At 42.9% G+C, this 18,723-nt stretch overlaps 2 protein-coding genes across 3 annotated transcripts in view; one reads left to right on the forward strand and one right to left on the reverse strand.

The window, feature by feature from the left end:
- The first annotated feature begins 334 nt into the window (after positions 1–334).
- CSRP2 (cysteine and glycine rich protein 2) lies at positions 335–8,566 on the forward strand. The gene is made up of 6 exons (XM_051644160.1): positions 335–370; positions 3,918–4,036; positions 5,926–6,094; positions 7,069–7,201; positions 7,861–7,954; positions 8,245–8,566. Exons 2-6 carry the CDS (start codon positions 3,925–3,927, stop codon positions 8,319–8,321), a joined length of 585 nt encoding a protein of 194 aa, XP_051500120.1. The 5' UTR covers positions 335–370; positions 3,918–3,924; the 3' UTR covers positions 8,322–8,566.
- Positions 8,567–10,689: 2,123 nt separating this feature from the next.
- The window catches only part of ZDHHC17 (zinc finger DHHC-type palmitoyltransferase 17), a 77,489-nt gene continuing 69,455 nt past the window's right edge, over positions 10,690–18,723 (reverse strand). Inside the window, exons 16-18 of one of the 2 annotated variants that reach the window (XR_007889353.1) lie at positions 15,713–15,807; positions 12,470–13,847; positions 10,690–10,956 (exon numbers count right to left, since the gene is read on the reverse strand). Coding sequence is in view for 1 of the 2 variants with exons in the window: in XM_051617917.1 (XP_051473877.1) it covers positions 13,709–13,847; positions 15,713–15,807 (234 nt within the window). In the remaining variant the exon portion in view is untranslated. Of the gene's footprint in view, positions 13,848–15,712; positions 15,808–18,723 lie in introns of both variants that reach the window. The other variant, XM_051617917.1, reaches the window with a different exon arrangement.

Here is an 18,723-nt window from a genome sequence, read left to right on the forward strand (position 1 = left end):
CTCAGGGTTTAAAGAAAAAAAACTAAAAATTAGTAAAAACACAGGCTGGGCTCCTATCCGAGACGGCAGCCGGGACCCCTCCTGTTGCCTTCCCACCTCTCGTGGTGGCCACAGGAGGCTCACACCTGCACTCCCCCGCACTTGGGGGCCCGGGCACCGGCTCTGAAGGGCGCCCCGGGTTCCCACTCCAGCAGGACGAGCTCAGACCCACCGGGCGGGAACCAGGTCTCCTGCTGCCCGGCGGGGCCGGGGCTGCGCTGCAACATCGGGGCCCCGCTGGGGCTGGGCCAGGCCCGCCATGGCTCCGCCCCGGCTCTTAAAGGCGCTGCGGGGACGCGCGGGGCTGAGACGAGCTGAGAGGAGACCCGCGGTGAGTGCGGGGCCGGGCAGGGCAGCGGGCGGGCGCGCAGCTGCCGGACGGGACGGGACGGGACGGGACGGGAGGGCTCGGCGGGAAGGAAAGCCCCGCACAGCCGGTCGCCCGAAGCTGCGCCCGTGGGGTCCGGTCCGTCCCGCCCCACCTCGCTTCGAGGGGGCTCCCGCGGCGGCGGGGCAGGAGGAGGGCTGGGGGGGCAGGGGTCTGCTCCAGCCCGGCCGCTTCTGCAGGGGCTGCTGCCCGCCCCTCGCCCGCTGCCGGGCTCCCCCCTCTCCGGGGGAGACGGAGCTGGCGGCGACGGGAAGAGCCGGGGCTGTGGTTTCCCTGGGCTTGCTGCATCCTACGGGCAGCAACACGCAGGGCTTCCCCAGCGGGACGCTGGAAAAGCGATCCAGGGTGACTGGAGAGCCTGAAATTCCTCGGGGGTGGTTTAGGTTTCTTGCATTTAAACCTGCTGTTAACAAACGGGTTGGAAAGGTCTTTGCTGTGGCTTGTCACTGGCCGAGGACGCTGAGTAATGTGCTCCCTTCTTGCCTGGGTACCAGCTTAGCAGAAGTCAGGATTTTCTGATTAGAGGAAAGTAGCTGCCAACAAACTTGCAATCAGAAGTCAAAGCTCTTGGTACTGGTAGTGAGATCATCTGGATGTTTAATTACTGCTCTTGAGCTCCCTGGAGGCCTGCCTGAACTAGCCAAAAAGGCTTGAGGGAACAGGGAAGGCCTAATGCAGGGTTGGGAGTGTGAGCCAGCTTACCTGTGGAGCAATCAGAGAGAGACCTGGGCAGCATGAAGCCCCCAGGGGGCACAGAGCGGCTGGTGGGCAGGGATGCAGGCTTGTACACTCTCCTACTTGCACAGGTTCTTCAAGTCCTCAGCCCTTTTCTCCTTGGGTGCCTTCTGGGCACTGGTGCCTCAGGGTAGCCCTTGCTGTCAGGTAATTGAAGACATATTGCTGTTCTTCCCACACAAGCTGTTATGGGAACATTGTGGGGAGGATAAATGGAAGTATCTTCTATTGAAGAGACCAAGGTCACCTTGAAGTACCAACTTCAGCTCCTTTTTGCTTTTCTGTAATGAATTCTCAGAGCCCTTATCAGAAGTTTCGTGTCAGCAAATGGTAACCGTATCATCTATTGCTTTGTCTGCCTTGGGCAGAAGGGGTGGAGCTGTACCCCATGTTGCCCAATGTTACATGGGAAATCTGGGGCAAAGCTGGAAACTGTTGGTAGTGAGCATGGAAACTAAGAAATTGTTTGCTAACAAGATGATAAACATAATTTAGACTCATGTAAATCCACAAAAGAACATGAGTGTAGGGATGATGAGGGAAAAAGACAGAAGAAGTAGTTCTTGTACCAATACCATTTATGTTTTGGAAAGCATACAAAGTGGAAAAGAATCTCTTATCCTCTTTTTTTTTTTTTTTTTTTTTTTTTCCAAGTGCATGCATTCCTTTTCCAAAGCTTTGTGCAGCCTATATTCCCTTTAACTAAGGACGCTCTTTCCCATGATTGATGTCAGCTGCTGTGCGGTAGCACAGCCAAGCACTTGAATAAAAGAAATGGAATCTTAATTTTTAGACTCTACAGTTGTGCCAAGAATGACAAAGGCAAAGTGGGAAATGTCATAAAACTAATTTTATGAGCTCAGTCAGGGTATTAGTGCTAAACCATGGAGCAGTAATGGTGCTAATCCCGTGGAAGTATTAAACAAAGGGATATCTCAGTAATTAGTGTCAGTGTGCAAATGGCACTGCTCAGCCACTCTGAGGAAATTTGCTAAGCCTTTGCTTAGGAATGTACCTAAGATGCCCCAATTTGGGTTAATAAACTAATCTTATTTTCCCACATGCCATGAATGGCTGTCTGCTTGTCTCAGACAAAGGTCTTGTAGCAGCTACTTGGCAGCGTCACCTGCTTGGGAGCTGTGCAACCTTCCCTGCGTCCCTAAAACTGACAAACTACTGGTCAGGCTGCATGGGCAGGAGGCTTGTTTTAGCAGTACTAGCAAGATGGGTCACTTAATTCAGGCTCAGCCAAAACTGTTGTTCTGAGATGGGATTTGTGAGTCTGCTCTGCTGTGCCTGGGGAGTGTGAGGCAGCAGTGAGACCCCTCTGCACTGAGGTCACTCATACAGGTTGGTGAGATCCCCTTAGAAGAAGGTCATGTTGAGGCGAAGTGCTTCTCCCTGGCTCCCTGTGTCATGATGGCTCTTCTCTTTCCTCTCTGCTGGCCTGGGGGACAACTGGAGATTGGTAGCCCTCTGCTTCTGGCTCATGAGGATGAGCAGCAAAGAAGATTGAAGGCAGCAGGCCATGGATGTTGTGTGGGGTTGCTGTCACATGACTTTTCTCCCTCTCTCGCCAACATAGGGTAACTGGAGGTGGGTTGTGCCAAGAGAAGTCAGAAGTTCCCAATAAATTCTTTCTTTCTTTCTTTCTTTCTTTCCCTCCCCAGTAGCTGACCTGTAACACAGTGCTGCTGTAGGGAGCATGTTGGAGGGAATGGTGATGCTGATGGGGTGTCAGGAGGTGTTCTCTGGGCTTCCAGCAGCTGAGCTGAGTGGGAGCTGGCGGTGGTGATGGCAACAGGGCCAGGGAGCTGAGGAGGGGGCAGCTCAGCTTGACATGGAACAGTTGCTGCTTCTGGCTTAATGTGGGAGGCTGTTCCCAAGGCTGTATTTTGACAGGATGGGTGGTCGTGCCTGTCCCTCCCTGCTAGTCTTCCGAGTGTCCATTGCAAGTAATGCAGAAGAGGGAGTTTTACTTTATTTTAAAGCAGCTGTGGCCCCTTGAGCAGCTTGGTTTGGTTCATATACTTCTCTGGTAAAGGCACGGTCTGTGCAATAGTGACACAGTTTCTGGGAAATACTCCCCACTGAACTTTTTGAAGTGCAGGTTCAGTGTCCCTGCAGCCCTAATAAGTGGTTCTCTGGTGCGATGAACTTTGGCTTGTACAGCATCCCAAATGATAGGCCCTGCAGTAAAACAAAATGCCGTTGTTGGCACAGTTGGTTTGCTTCCACCAGACAAGAGGCCCAGCGTTAACAAAGCATTGAAACAGAAATTAAATCCATTGGGGGGGGGCATTCACTCAGGTACAGTAAGGCCCTTGTGCATGAAACTAATTTGTGCACATCCAGTTTATGTAACTTTCAAATCCCCAGGCAGGGACGGGAGGACATGTCTCCTGAAGACTGTCTCTCTGGTTTTCTTGCTGTGCAGCAGCAGCAGCAGCCTCTGTTCCCCTTGCCAGTCCATCTGCTTTTACAAACAGCCATAGAGAGCCCGACTAAGCCTTCCACTCTGCTCTGGGATCTGAATGGCAGAGAAGTTGATCTGATCATAAAAACTTCTCACGTGGTGGAAAGTCATGTTTCTTAAACAGCTGGCAAAGCCGCAGGCTTGTGCTCTTATGTACAACCTTTGCAGACCTGGTTTAAAGGACCCTGTAAGCCCAAGTGTCCTTGAGCCGGGGTGATGGAGGACACCGTGGCTAACAAACCTCTCCCCTTCTCCCTTCTGGCCCTGCTGGGGGTGCAGAACCACCATGCCCAACTGGGGAGGCGGCAACAAATGCGGTGCCTGCGGCCGCACCGTCTACCACGCTGAGGAGGTGCAGTGCGACGGCAGGAGCTTCCACCGGTGCTGCTTCCTCTGCAGTAAGTATTCCCCTCCTGCTCCCCTGCAAAATCTCTCCTGGCATAGCTTGGGGGGTCCCAACAGCAAGGTGCTGGTCCACAGGAGATGTCCCAGGGTCAGCTGACACCTGTGATCTTCCCCATATGTCTCTTGGGCTTAGCAGTGCCAAAGGGAGATTTGTTGTACCTGTCCAGAGTGGGATGGGTGGGATGCACTCCCCCCCCCCCCAACCCCCCCCAAAGCAGAGCACATCATGCTTTTCTATTTTCCCTGCTCCCAGCCTTCTCAGGAGTCTAAGGGATCTATGTGTAGGATGGAAACCTGGGTTCAGTGTTGCTCATGCAGAGGATAATGCCCAATGACAGAGCCCCATTTGCACTAATCTCAGCTCAGCTGGGCTTCTCCTGGTGGTCCTGGGGCCGGCAGCAGCAGAACGAGCAGTTACCAAACCCCTGCTCTGAAATCCCACACAGACCAGGACACCAGCATGCCTGATCAGGCACAGCTGAGTTTTCAACGCTTTAGCATGGCCAAAAGCCTAGACTTTCTTGGCACGAGGGCCTGTGGTTTATTTCAGATGAAAGGAGTCCAAAGCATTATTTTCCAGTCCAACCAACAAGCCCAGCGAGGCATTGAAAATTGCTTTCTCTGCTGAAAAGACCTCTGCTTAGATGAAGGGAACAAAGGGTCACTCTGAATCAGAGGCTCCTGCTTCACAAACAAACAGCCTGTCTGTCTGAATCAGAGAATTTTACCTTATTACAGACCTGAGGTATTGGTTTGTCCTGCTTGCTGGGGTTTAATACCTATGGGCAGAGCTGGGCTTTATCCCTCTTCAAGCCACAGCTACAACTGGCCCTCTCAAACTTAGTTTGCTGTTAGCCTGCAGCTTCATGTCAGCCCACCGTGCTGGCATGTGAGCCTCAGCACACCTACACTCCTTTCCCTTAGCTCTGCAGCACTCACAAAAAAAGATTAGATGTCTCGGCTGCCTCATTTTCAGCCTTTTATGGGAGTTTCTATTAAAGGAAACCTGGAACTGAGAGTCAAACAATGGCTCTAGTGTGTCTGAGTATTTGCCTTTCCTTAGTACATAGTTCTGTTGGGGTTAAAGTCTGTAGACTGGACAAACATGCATTAGTTCATTTACTTATTGGATATTTGTGTCTTATAAAAATAATATTGGAGCTAATGAATGTCATAAGCAAAGGTCACCCTGTATTTTGAAGACCTTAACATTCTTTTTAAACAAAAAATTCATAAGGCTTTTTTTTTTCCTCCCCAAATTCTTTAGCACGTGCATAATGCTGTTGCAGATGGAAAGACTGTGCCAGTTGGGATACAAAAGAAGATTTAAGAAGGAAATAGTTCTGCCTTCTACTGTAACCTTGAGTAGAGTGCTTGTATTGTGCTGAGGGACATTGTGGGAATGCCAGAAAAACACGGCCTCTCCAGTGCCAGCTGTGAAACAGTCCCAGCTCTGCCCCAAACCAGTACTGTAGCAGAGGAAAAACCTTGAAGGTTGTTTTAAAATAGCCCCACCCTGTTCAAAAGGGCAAAACAGGGGCACTTGTCCACTGATAGACTTTTGCTTCATGCTGTATGGCATCTGTTAAGGGAAACTGCTGACTCCACAGTCGGGGTTTATGAGCTGCCTCATTCATCAAACCACAGCAAGTTTCCAGGCTTTAAATGTCACAGTCACGGAGAAGTGGGAAGGAATAGAGCCCTTTATAGGCTAATTCAAACAACAACCTGCCCCCTCTAATCTCTGGCAGTCCCACAGCCTAAGAGCAAGAATCGTGGACAAGGAAACCCATAATATCACTTCACACTTGATTTTTGGCTTATTGCATGTGCTGATGGAAATGGTCCCTTAAGGCAACTGAACTTTTTTATTCCCTTCCAGTGGTCTGCCGGAAAAACTTGGACAGCACAACTGTAGCCATTCATGATGCTGAAGTTTACTGCAAATCTTGCTATGGAAAAAAGTATGGCCCGAAAGGTTATGGATATGGCCAAGGGGCAGGCACGCTGAACATGGACAGGGGAGAGAGACTAGGCATCAAGCCTGAGAGGTGAGTCTGCTGAGCTGGGGGGGTGTGACCCTTGTCCTCCAATACTCTTTTCAGAGGAGTCCCTCAGGCTGGGTTTTGTTCAGTTCCTATTGTCTGGAATATACGTACTGGAAAATTTAACCTGCAGTGCACAAAGCTTCCACTGGTAACTGTGTGAATAGGCACCTTAAGAACAGGAGTTGGTGCAGGTAAAGATGCACTAACCATATGCATAAGTCACAGGGACTGGATTATGGAGCTGCTGATGGCTCTGCAGGAGCCCACAGAGGACACTGTGGGTCTTGAGTTGCTGTCCTAAATGAGGTGCAAATGAAAATCTTCAACAGATTCCAGCAGGGATGGATTCGGAGACCTGAGAATCTGGGGCTACAAGAATAAATTTTTAACTGGCATGAAGAACCATTTGTGCTTAGTTAGCCAAAGCCAAAAGGCCTATTAAATAGTAAACATTCCTACTCTGATTCAAAGTTCTTGGTGTAAAGCAAAGCACATGGGAAGAAGCTGAAGTATGCCTCACAACTTGCTTCATGCAAGTTCCCAAATGTAATGCTTGATGTTTATATGATGTATGTGCTCCAGCCAGGTTCAGTGATCAGATCAGGTTCCAGATTATGCTCAGTGAGCAGGAGTTGAACAGAATTATTGGTAGCTTACTATCTGACAAATCCGTCTCCTGATACAGAATTCAGCACTTGTAGAGAGAAGTGAAAAGGTAAAGTCTTCTCAGAAAACAAGCTTTTACAGTAGCTTATTGTTATCCTTTGAAGCATGGCCTTTCTTTTGTTGTTTTTTTATTGTTTGGTTTTTTCCCCCCCTACCAGATGTAATTAGATAGCTTTGTTGGCAACTAACCTCTCCAGTTTTGCAAAAGTACTGTATTCTGTGTGTTAGATGCAGCTCTGTTACTGTTGTAAAGAAGAGCAAGAGGTCATTTAGTAGAACAGTAAAGACAATGAAAGTCCCCTTTCTTTCAGCACGCCCTCTCCTCACCGGCCCACAACAAGTCCAAACACTTCAAAGTTTGCTCAGAAGTTCGGTGGGGCAGAGAAATGCTCCAGGTGTGGTGATTCTGTTTATGCAGCAGAGAAAGTAATAGGAGCTGGAAAGGTAAGGAACTGCCTGTGCCCTTTTGTACCTGCTACCTGGACTTTATAATGTGCCAGATACGTTATGTGGGTTCCAGCAGGGAACCAACTGTGTGGCAGTTACCCTAAAATTGTATTTTTCAACATTGGAAATAGTCAAATCAATCTGGTCTTCAATATTAAACAGAAAGCACTTGAAGTGCAGGGTGACAAGGGCTCCCTTTGTATTTCTGAGGTGAAGCTTCCACGTGATCTTGTGCCAGAGGCTTGAAACAGACTGGAGGAGCACTTTTGCCCCAAAAGAGGGAACAGTCTTGTGGTGTGCAGCTTAGGATGAAGGTTGAATATTTCAGCAGGCAGGGGATACTCTGAAAATACCATGTAAAACTGTGTCAGTCTGCCAGCTGTCTTGACTCACTATAGAGCATCAAAGTTCTGCTCTGAATTGATTAGAGCAAGCCCAAACCTTTCAGAATGCTGCCCTGAGCAGAATGCTGTGTGGAATTTGGGGCTTTGGGCCACTTGCAGAAATGCAGAGTCTCATGCACTTGAACTGGTTTTTATTGCACCAGTCATCTACAAACAATACTGATACAGGCTTCTCCAGTTAATGCATTTTTTACAAACTCAGGCATCCTGTGTATCTAACCTATCTTGCTGTGTTGTTTTTTTTTTCCCTAGCCATGGCACAAAAACTGCTTCCGATGTGCCAAGTGTGGAAAAAGCCTAGAATCTACAACCCTAACTGAAAAAGAGGGAGAAATCTATTGTAAAGGTAAGGAAAGAAAGATCATTTGTTTATGATGCTTTTATGGAACTTGATCCACACAGTAGTTTGGTAACAACACGTCTTCACAGACATCCAGCTGTGGAACTGATGTAGGAATTGCTTTCATGAAGTAGGTTGGGAGCTACGCTGACCCAAAAGCCGTGGCGGTCGACTTCAGTCATGGCAGTCACACAGCCTAACAACATGCTTTTAAGCATTGCTTTGGATTGAGGTGTTCTGGTGACTTAATTGACAAGCCCAAAGCCTCAGCTACTCCACATTCATTTTTCTTGCAGGTTGTTATGCGAAGAACTTTGGCCCCAAGGGATTTGGGTACGGCCAGGGAGCAGGTGCCCTAGTTCACGCCCAGTGAACAGCTTGAAACCCTGTACAGCTCTGCTGAGACCCTGCTACAAGAAAGAAGAGAGTTCCCTAAACGTTACTAACTACTGTGAAACAGATACTAGTTACTGTAGTGCTTGGGCCATACGTTCAGCAGATGATTTTTTTTTTTTTTTTTTAAAAACACTGCTTTTTTCTTGCTTTGTGTATCACACTCTGACACTTTTAATACTGAGTATCAATTCAATAAAGCTTTGCTTGTTGATATATCCTAAACCCAAGTGTGTTACATGCTTTGTCAGCAATAAAAAGATACTTAAGAGGAGTGCTGGGGTACTTTGAGTCTCCAGGGGTGGAGAAATGATGATAGATTAAATGAAGGCAGAAGCAGCACGTTTGGGGTCAGAGGGAGACAGCAAGCAACAACACAGCCCAGGGAACCTGGGCAGAAACCTTTGGTCCTTCTACTCATACTAATCCCCTCTGACTCTTCCAACCTGAGCAAGGACTGCTCTAACTTAGAAGTGGTATCCAGGCCCTGGCAGCTGAGGACACAAAACCAATTATATCTCCTTTTCTTAGCCTTGTTTCCCAATGGAAGTGCTTCCTCTTCTCAGGCAAGGTGTTATAAAATGCTGAACAGCATTGTTCAATAAATAGAAACAAAAATAATGCTCTTGACACACTACTGAGCAGGTGAAACCACTCCCCATTAGTTCATGTAGCTACTTTAGTGAATTTGCATTGGCAGTTGGCAGGTGTGATTAATGCTGACAAAAATGGACATCTAGACTTGTTCATTTATCTGTAACAAAAAGAGCTTTCAGGTCCTAGAAAAATGAACTATAGGAGTGATGGGAAGTTATTTAAACCACTAATTAAGGGCTTTCCCTTCATTTCCTGGAGGGAGTTACAGCTGTGACTTACAGCTCCACACACTACTTCCCCACAAAGTATTTACCAACAGAAAAACAAAGGAATTAAGCAAAAAGGAAAACTTGTAACCATAAAGACAATATACTTGTCAAGAGAAATGAGTACCCTACACTGAAGTGCTTTCACCTGGTTACATGTTGTCTCTTCAGCTTCAGTGAAGCAGTGATGAATAACTGCTCAGCCCAGGCTTGAGTAATACTTAAGACTAACTCAAAGTTTGGAGGCCTAATTCCAGGAGACACTGGTTCTCAAAAGTACTTTGATTACCTGAACTGCAGCTCTTACGTAGTACATAGGTTTGGAGAGCATGTGAACATAGCATTAAGTCTATAAGATACAGCACTAAGTTTATAAGATACTGCAAATAAAGTAAACCTGGAATTAGTAGATGCAATTTTTACTGATCTCCATTCACTAGCCCCAGGTGGATAAAACCCAAATGCAAGCATTCACAAGTAAACATTGCTTTCCTAGCAAAAAGAGCTGATTTTATTTAAAGGCAGCTCATGGGAGCTACGAGGGATTGAACTCTAATCAAGCCATAATGAGGGTGCAGAGGGCAGGCTTCTTCCCAAATAAAACACACTGAGGAACTGGCTTGCAAGTCATCAGGAGCACACCCAATACCTCCCAAGAGCAACAACTGCTCTGATGGAGCACTGCAAATCTCAGATGGAGATCTGCACAAAGTATCTCTCTCACAAGACAAAATACTTTCCCTCCTCTTTACCAAGCAAGTCAAAGGGTGGTCAGCAGAGTCCTCACCAGAACCTTTGCTTGGGGAAGGGAAAAACAGCAACAACAATCCTCCATCGGTGTCAATATTGAACCCACACCCAACAGAAAACACTAAGGCATTTATTCCTCCCCATTAGGTGTGTTCTTTAGTCCTAGCCTCATACTTTAATACATATTACTAGTTATAAATATCCTGTTTTAAGTTCCAACTTGGATTGTTACTTTTCTTCTACTCAGGATCTAACCTTTAGCATGGACCAGAAAAATCAAGGTATTCTGTCTCCTGCAAATGCCACCTAGAAGCACACATCTTGGTCATACCTAGTAGCTCTGTGTGGATGCCTTGTTTGCTCTTAGAATACCTCAAATTTATTTAAATATGTACATTTTACCACCTGAAATGTTCCCCAGAAGGAATTCTCCCATAATAAACTTTAACTAGCTGCCAGCATGCTTTGCTCTAAAGAAAGCAGTATCTAATTAGTGAATGGTAACTCTAATTGGTAGTACAAAGGTGTAATTTACCAAAACCCATTGTAGTAATTTACAGGATTTCACACCAGTAGAGAACAGGGTAAACACTGTCTTTAAGACACCCATAAATCTTTCCAGAAAGACTTTACTGAAATAAGAAACAAGATGGCAGCTGTTTTCTCATGGTATGGCTTCTGAAACTGGACAGAAACAACACTGAAATCACATCCCAAGTCAAGACAAACACTGGATCTAAGAGTCAATATTTATTTGATTAATAACTTACAAAATTTAACAGATTTAATTTATGTAAGGAGAGCTAATTTATTAAACATTTTACAGATTTTTTTTTTTCACAATGTAATACATCAAGATCTCGACAGTATTAAAATAATACTTGGCACAGTTATAAATAAAGAATACAAAAAAATCCATAGCTTAAAATGTAGTGATGCTGTTTTACACATTAATTGAAAAAAAAAAAACAAAATCTGGTGGACATCAAAGAATACAGAAACCTGCAAAGAAACAGCACATGTTTAGGGCCAAGACAAAATTCCCATTTATTCTACCTACGTCAGATTAAGTTGGTCTGATCTACTGTTGGTTTGGATCAGCTTTGTTAAGTTTCAGAAGCAACGCAGTTTTGGTTCAACAAGTGAATTTTAAGTTTGATAACTTGACAGAAAAATGCTGCATAGTTGGTTCCCCCCTGCTTGATTTGATGATTTCACATCCAACCATTCAGTGTTACTCAAGACAAGTTACATTTTACACTGGAAACTTCATACATCCCAAATCCATATATGCAAGTTAATTTTCACAACTACCTACCATTGCTCAAATTCTGCAGGTCTCAACAAAACTGTCACCAGAGAGCTATTAACAAGTAAACAGTGCAGAACTCACTACGTACTACCAATGATCACCTTTTTTTTTGCAAATATTTTTGACATGGACTGCATGACACAATTCATGGCAGTTAATATTACTGGGCAACTAAAACCTGAACTTGTATCACATACTGAACTGCTCCCCTGGTGCTAGGCAATATTTAATGAAGTGGATTGAAGTTCAAGTCAACCAACCCCCAGCAGAAATGTGAAAAGAAAAAAAATGAACAAATATGCAGGACATTACTGGTCATTAAAACAACATTGTAAAATCTTCATGCTTTTTTCTGATTAGAAAAAAAGATGAATAAACAATGTCAACTGTTTTCACTGAAATAGAACGTGTCTTCATTAGGATTACAAATTTTGTCTGAAAAAAATACCAAAAGCTTCTTGCCACGCCTACATCCAAACCTCTCCCATCAAAACTGTGTCCAAGACTATCTTGTTTTTTCCAGTATTAAAACATCCGAGTACTCTAATGCTGCACTTCTGTAAATCCTGATATCTGGTACTTGCAAATTAAGTGCGTGTCTTGAGATCAACAAACAACTACAGAAAAAATGTTTACTTGCAAATACTGAACATCAACTATTTACAGTTTCACTGCTCCTCTTACTAAGGCAAGGGCTGGGAATACCACTAGATTGCTTTATTACCTGTAATCTGCATATTACAGAAAACGCTAATTTTGCCAAGCATCAAACATGCAGTGGATTTGCAGGGCATAAATGCCTATTAACAGCAATATTGAACATCACTAGAAGCTCATTAGATATCTTCCTACACTTTTTTTTGGTTGAATAAAATGAAAATGAGCAGCTTTAAATACACTAAACACACACTCACAGAGAGAAAACTGTTTGATAAATTATTTATATACAGATACACATTCTTTACACTGGTCTCAGACATCTGCTTTCAGGTCCCTCCTCAAACTCCCCTCACAGGTTTCTCGAACCACTGGGTTGCTACAGCACTTAAGAAGAGAACTAACCTGATTCTCAGTCTCTCTGTAAACAATAGTTAAGGAAGCAGTGAACAACTCACTATGAGTATATGAAAACACCATAACAAAAATCAGTGCATCACATTCAAGAAAAGCCCCTTTGGAATGCAATTTCAGATCATTCCTTACCTTCCAAACATATCTGTAGCATGAGAACTTAAAAAAAGAAATAAAGGGTGATTCCCACGTGCCAATACACCATCTTCCTCAGAACACTCTCTTACATTTTCTGTGTGTGCATGCTGTTATGGGGATTTTTAAGGTTTTTTTTTTTTTCAAAGTTTGGTTTCCATTCTTTTACATCCAAAAATAATAAGCACTTCAGGCAACTCTGAGTTCTTCCTCTGCAGTTGCATTCAATTTAAAACTATCTTGTCTTTTTAAAACCAAGACTTTTGCTTTAACATCTGTGGTTTCCCCCGTGCAACTTCTCTTCCAACACAACCTCAATTACACTATACTGTACTACTGTGTGAGGATTGAACCTAAAATTGAAACATTGCTAGTCTGTAAGTTACTTATACGATTACTTCAAAGATAATGAATTGTTTCCACTTTTTTTCCTGAATATTATATGCTGTAATCTAGTTTTACAGGTGTATCATGCATTTAAGCAGGGCTTTAACTTTGACAGAAGAGCTTCCCTTATTTGCACAGTTGTTTATTTTAGACTATATAATCTCAGAACAGGGTTATTACAAGTATGTAGTTGTACCACTAACTGGTGGCAAAAACAATCACCAAAATATGTGGGCAACGTATTTTTTTTCTCAACATTAGCTGACGTGCCCTTCTGCTGTAACTTAACACACTAGGGGATTCCCACCACATGATGTTTATAACAGTATTGAAAAGCACATTTTTCAATGTACATAATACTACAGAAAATTTGTATTTAAAAAATCACATTATAGGAACTACAACATAGCAATCAGTGAACTCTGCCTCATGAAATTAAGTTTTATATTCTGGATTCTTGTTTCAGTGGAATTATTGGGAAATAATTTTTTCTGCTCAGCACAATGTAACTACTTATGTCAATACTTCAATAACCTCATGCTCCATTGTGAAAGACCTTAAATAAAAAATCCAACAACAAATACTGTGAATATGCTGTCACGAATAATTCTCACATTAAGAACTGTTAAAATCCCTTTTTGATCTTCCTCCTCTTCCTTATCTGGTTTGGCAGTTTACTCTGTCCATTTTTACTTTTGTTAATAAAATTCTGATGAAGAGAAGGTACCTTAAGATTCATCACCAGCCCTACACATAGCATGCTACTCTTCAAGGGATGCGGATTCGAGAGAGAGAGAAAATTTTTCAGGCACCACTCAGATATGATATGCTCACAGGATGAAGGTGGTGCTACACCAGCTGGTAGCCTGATCCTGAAGTCTGGTCATATTCTATTGTATACTGCCTCGTCCAGTCCACGATAACAGGCCGAAAAAGACCACAGCATCTGAATTCAAAGAAGTCTATAATGTTCCTTATACATCCATGGCTAAAAACAAAACAAAAACACGTTAGCAAACAATACCATGGCTCATCTAACAAAGGACAAAAGTTTTTGTCTACCTACAAATTTGATTCTTCACTCTTTAAGTAGAAAAGCAATTCAGCTAAGAATTATCTTAGTGCTTACTGATGAGCAAGTTCTGAAATAGGCAATAGTCACCAGAACGGTGAATGTTTGATCCCTGGATACAACCAAGACACTAACTTTCTCCAACAATCTAGCAAAACTAACGAGAAATGGAACTTGTTATTGGCAGTGTGACACCATGTAGCACAGCATGGTAATTCCTTCTAAGAGAAAAGTTGCATTGCACAGATGGATGCAAGACAAAACAGTACAAAGTGAATGTGTCCCTGGAATAATTTCCATTTCTATTAATTTCTGTCATACATACTGCCTCATCAGCTGCAGGTCTAAGATCAATTAAGTCCCTAGAACACACAAAATTAAGAAAGCATAATCTGAATTATACGAACTAAGTGCTTTCTGCTGTTGAATCAATTAATTCTTAAATATTTAAGATACCTACATCTCATTTCCAACATGTTGGGTTTTTTTAACTCAATTACACAAGGGCTGAATAGATCACAGTTTTCTGGAAGAGGGGTTTGTGTTATGATATATGCAAGAATAGGTCTAAGAAACAAGATGACAACAACTACTTGATGTCAATGCATCACCTGACAGGTGATGCCAAGCCAGTTATTTTAAAAGTCTGGTGTTATTTTCAGGAGTCATTTTTATAATGGCAGCTATTTCAATTAAGGTGGTTTGTGAATATGACATTTTTTGGGAGATGCAAATGAGCATTTTCCTTTCCTGTGCAAGGCCCTAACTCTTCAGGCAAAATACATTTTTGTGAAGCTCTAATCTGCAGGAAGACTGTGACCATACAGAAATGCTCATCTGCTTCTCAGTAGAAGTTCTATATCGAAGGATACTAAAAGACCACACAAACTTCTCTTGTAGCACAAAAATCAAACTGCAACCAGAACTTCTATCTCCTGTTCCCCAAGGTACCACCTAAGAGAGCAGCAGCTCCCACAGGAGACACAGCGTATGCAGCAGGATGTGATGTACTTCTGTACTTTCACTGCTCCTGTTTTAACATGCCCTCAACCCAGCAATATTCCAGCTTCATACCTTTACTCGTTTCCTGCTTTGGATCCATCAGCTGTTCCATGCCACCATATTCCCATCCCAGTATTGTATCATCCCCAAGCCCCTCTCTCACTCTCATCAATACAGAAACCAGAATCCCAACCTACCTTTTACATACTGATACCCAAAAGGCCATGTCTCACCCATTCAAGACCCACTTCAGTTCCCAGGACAGCCTGCTGCCTCCCTCACAAATAGCTTTGCTCATCCTCTTCCTCCAGAGTAGGAATGAAGTGCTGCCTCTTTTCTCACAATAAAGAGAGCAAGAGGAGCTACTGCATAGAGCAAATTCAACAGTACATTAAGTATCAATCAGGACAAAGTGCCTGGTGTGGAAGTGAAGATCAGGTCAACACCAACACCATGCAATAAGCAACCACCTCTGGTTCAGGCATTTGATTTATAAAAAGGGTATTTATTTCCCTCTAAACTCTATGGCAAAACGTGACCACTGCTGAAAACTAGCATTTTCTATGTATTTGCAACCCTGTCCAGAGTCACTACAAAACATCTATCACTTCCTTTGACTGGACAGAACATGTTACTGTAATAACAGCTGTTACTTTCAACATTCTAAGTAGTGAAAATACTTAAGAAGTATTGAGCTATGTTCTTTTTCAACAAGCTGCACAACTCAAACATATACAAGGCTACATAAATAATAAATATTTTTACACTTTAAAACTTACTTGAATGGGCTTTCAATAGATGTGGTTGTAACTTTAAAGTGCTTGTATCTTCTTGCATTCATTCTTTCATTTGTAGTGATACCTAAGCAAGATATCTGAACACAGGAAAAAGAGCAAGCAGTTTAGCTCATGTAAAAACATGCAAAAAAGCCCTGCAGAAGCCAGACTGAAAAAGGAATCACAGAATCGTCTTGGTTGGAAATGACCTTTTAGATCATCAAGCCCAATGGCTAACCTAGCACACTGCCAAGTCCACCACTTAACCATGTCCCTAAGCGCCACAGTCTGTTAAACACCTCCAGGGAGGGTGACTCCACCACTTCCCTGGGCAGCCTGTCCAGTGCCTGACAACAATTTTGGTGAAGAAATTTTTCCTAACATCCAATCTAAACCTCCCCTGGTGCAACTTGAGGCTATTTCCTCTTGTTCTATTGCTTGTTACTGGAGAGAAGAGACCAACACTGACCTCACTACAACCTTTTTTCAGGTAGTTGTAGAGAGCAATGAGGTCTCCCCTCAGCCTTTTTTTTCTCCAGACCAAACAAGCCCAGCTCCCGCAGCCGTTCCTCATAAGAAGACTGTGCTCCAGATCCTTCAGCAGCTTCATTGCCCTTCTCTGGACATGCTCCAGCACCTCAGTGTTCCTCTTATAGTGAGGGGTCCAGAAATGTACACAGTGTTTAAGGGTGAGGTCTCACCAGTGTCAAATCCAGGGGAACAATCACTTCCCTACTCCTGCTGGCCATGCTATTCCTAATACAAGCCAGGATGCCGTTGGCCTTCTTGGCCACCTGGGCACACTGCTGGCTCATGTTCAGCCAGCTATGAACCAGCACCTCCAGATGCTTTTCCTCAGGGCAGCTTTCCAGCCACTCTTCCCCAAGCCTGTAGTGTTGAATGGAGTTGTTCTTCTCATACAATTGATCTCGACCCATCAATCCAGCCTGTCCAGGTCCCTCTGCAGAGCCTTCCTACCCTCAGGCAGATCAACACTTCCACCCAGCTTGGTGTCATCTGCAAACTTACTAAGTGTGCACTTGATCCTCTCATCCAGATCACTGATAAAGATATTAAACAGAACTGGTCTCAGTACAGAATCCTGGAGTAAAAAAGGAGGAGCAAACTTACTGTTTTATACTCCTTTTTTCGAAGAAGGAATTTTTGTCTGGGAAAATTATTAGGTTTCAACATGAAACACCATACAACAGCTGTACCAGATTGCATAAAAGTTTTAATTTTGAAAGTGATCCAAAATAAATAATGATCACTGAATAAACTCTGACTTCTTATTTCAAAATAAACACATGCGTTTACTATATTGTCAGTTAAAGTGTACCGTAAACAATAGATTCAGGAGTTAATTTACACAGCATTTGAACCACTCTTATTACTCAGGTTATAGCTCCAGTAATATATTTTTCTCCATTCATAAATTTGTTGAAGTAACGTAGCTTTTCTGTCCACAAGACAAAAAGAGGAACAGAAAGAAGGTGGGTTCTTTTGGTTTTGTTGCTTGTGATGTTGTTGGGTTTTTTTTCTTTTTAAAGAATCATTTGGCCCAAATACTATGATTTTCTCTAACAGCTTTCCAACTACGTTAGCCTAAAAGGGTATCTTATGTAAAACTGTAATTAATTGTAATGTGATGCAATTGGAAAAAAGAATTGAGAACTCCCTTAGAAGCCTTATACTACAGGAAGATAAACCTCGTAATTCCTGGTGAAATATAAAAAATTAACTCTGCTGCATGTTACAAAAGAAAGAATATTGAGAAAGTAAAGATTGGGCTGGCTTAGCCTCATTTGATGCATTTAATATCTCAATAAGTTTCTTTGCATCCATAAAACACAGTGAAGCTTTATGTCTATGTAAATAAATGGGCTCTCAATGGCCAACTTTTGAAGTAGGAAGTAAAGGTTTTAAATTATTTTTTTAAGACTGTAAGAAGTGATCTGGCAATAACCTTGGCCAGTTCAATAGCAAGGACAAGTTAAAACTTTACGATGGAAGGAGCTGGGGGGGGAAGGCTGCAAGAGTAGAGGCTGTGCAGCTGCAAAACTAAAGAAGCAAATTAAATAATATCTATCAATTTTATGGTTATGGCAAACTCCAAAGAGATTCGTCAAGAATAATCCTAAGTGTTTTGTTTGTTGTTTTTGGTTTGTTGTTTTTTTCCATACATTTTTTTGAAATTTAGTAATATGACTGTGTGTTCAGTTTTCATTTTTCCAGTATTAGTGAAGTCCAATGCTGTAATTATTTTGCTTAATTACACTACTGATACAAAATGCTAAGACATGTATTTTTCCAAGTGGCATAATACAAAGATTCATCTGCACACAGATTGTATCAACAGGAATTCTCAGTGGGGGAACTTAATGGATCATAATGTAAGTATCATGGAAGGTTCTCTAGAAAGTTACATGCTTATCCCACCATAGAGGTGTGGTTGGTGAGACTGCTTTAAAATACATGTATTTCTTCTACTTATTTGTCTTGGGCAGGAAAGACCTCTAAAAGACTGAATGGTTCTTGCTCACACATACAAGATTTCGAAATTGATGTATGTTGTAAATGATCAAAATTGTAGAAAGTGGAGAATAAAACTTGGATTTCCTGAGCAGTTTTACCTTTGACTTAGAGGACGATTTTTATTTCCAGGATCTCTGGATAGATTGAATTGTTAAGTATCACTGTTCATCAACGACAAGTCATACTGCAAGAATTTCAAGTCATGCTGAATGGCTTCAGTATGATTTGTCTTTCCTTAAAAACTATAAAGAAAAACTTGGATTTGGTCAGATTACAGTACAGTAACGTGATTGCAAATCTCACTGAAGCAGTGGAAGAAATTATTGCATCCCCTTTCTGCTAATGACGTCCTGCATTATTCCACGTTTGATGCACAGATCTTATCCTCTATTAATGTTCAATGCCTTTCTCTGCTCTGTTTTGCCTTTTCTCTCATTCTAAGAACGGAAAGTGGGAAGTAGGTATTTTAACCTTTTGCA

Source organism: Apus apus, chromosome 1, assembly GCF_020740795.1.
Source record: "Apus apus isolate bApuApu2 chromosome 1, bApuApu2.pri.cur, whole genome shotgun sequence".
Classification (NCBI taxonomy): domain Eukaryota; kingdom Metazoa; phylum Chordata; class Aves; order Apodiformes; family Apodidae; genus Apus; species Apus apus.

What these genes read in the sequence shown, in the direction of transcription:
- CSRP2 (XM_051644160.1), top strand. Translation starts at nt 3,925, where the DNA reads ATGCCCAACTGGGGAGGCGGCAACAAATGCGGTGCCTGCGGCCGCACC. An exon ending in CCGGTGCTGCTTCCTCTGCA is followed by an intron (nt 4,037 to 5,925) that starts GTAAGTATTCCC and finishes ATTCCCTTCCAG; the next exon opens with TGGTCTGCCGGAAAAACTTG. An exon ending in CTAGGCATCAAGCCTGAGAG is followed by an intron (nt 6,095 to 7,068) that starts GTGAGTCTGCTG and finishes CCTTTCTTTCAG; the next exon opens with CACGCCCTCTCCTCACCGGC.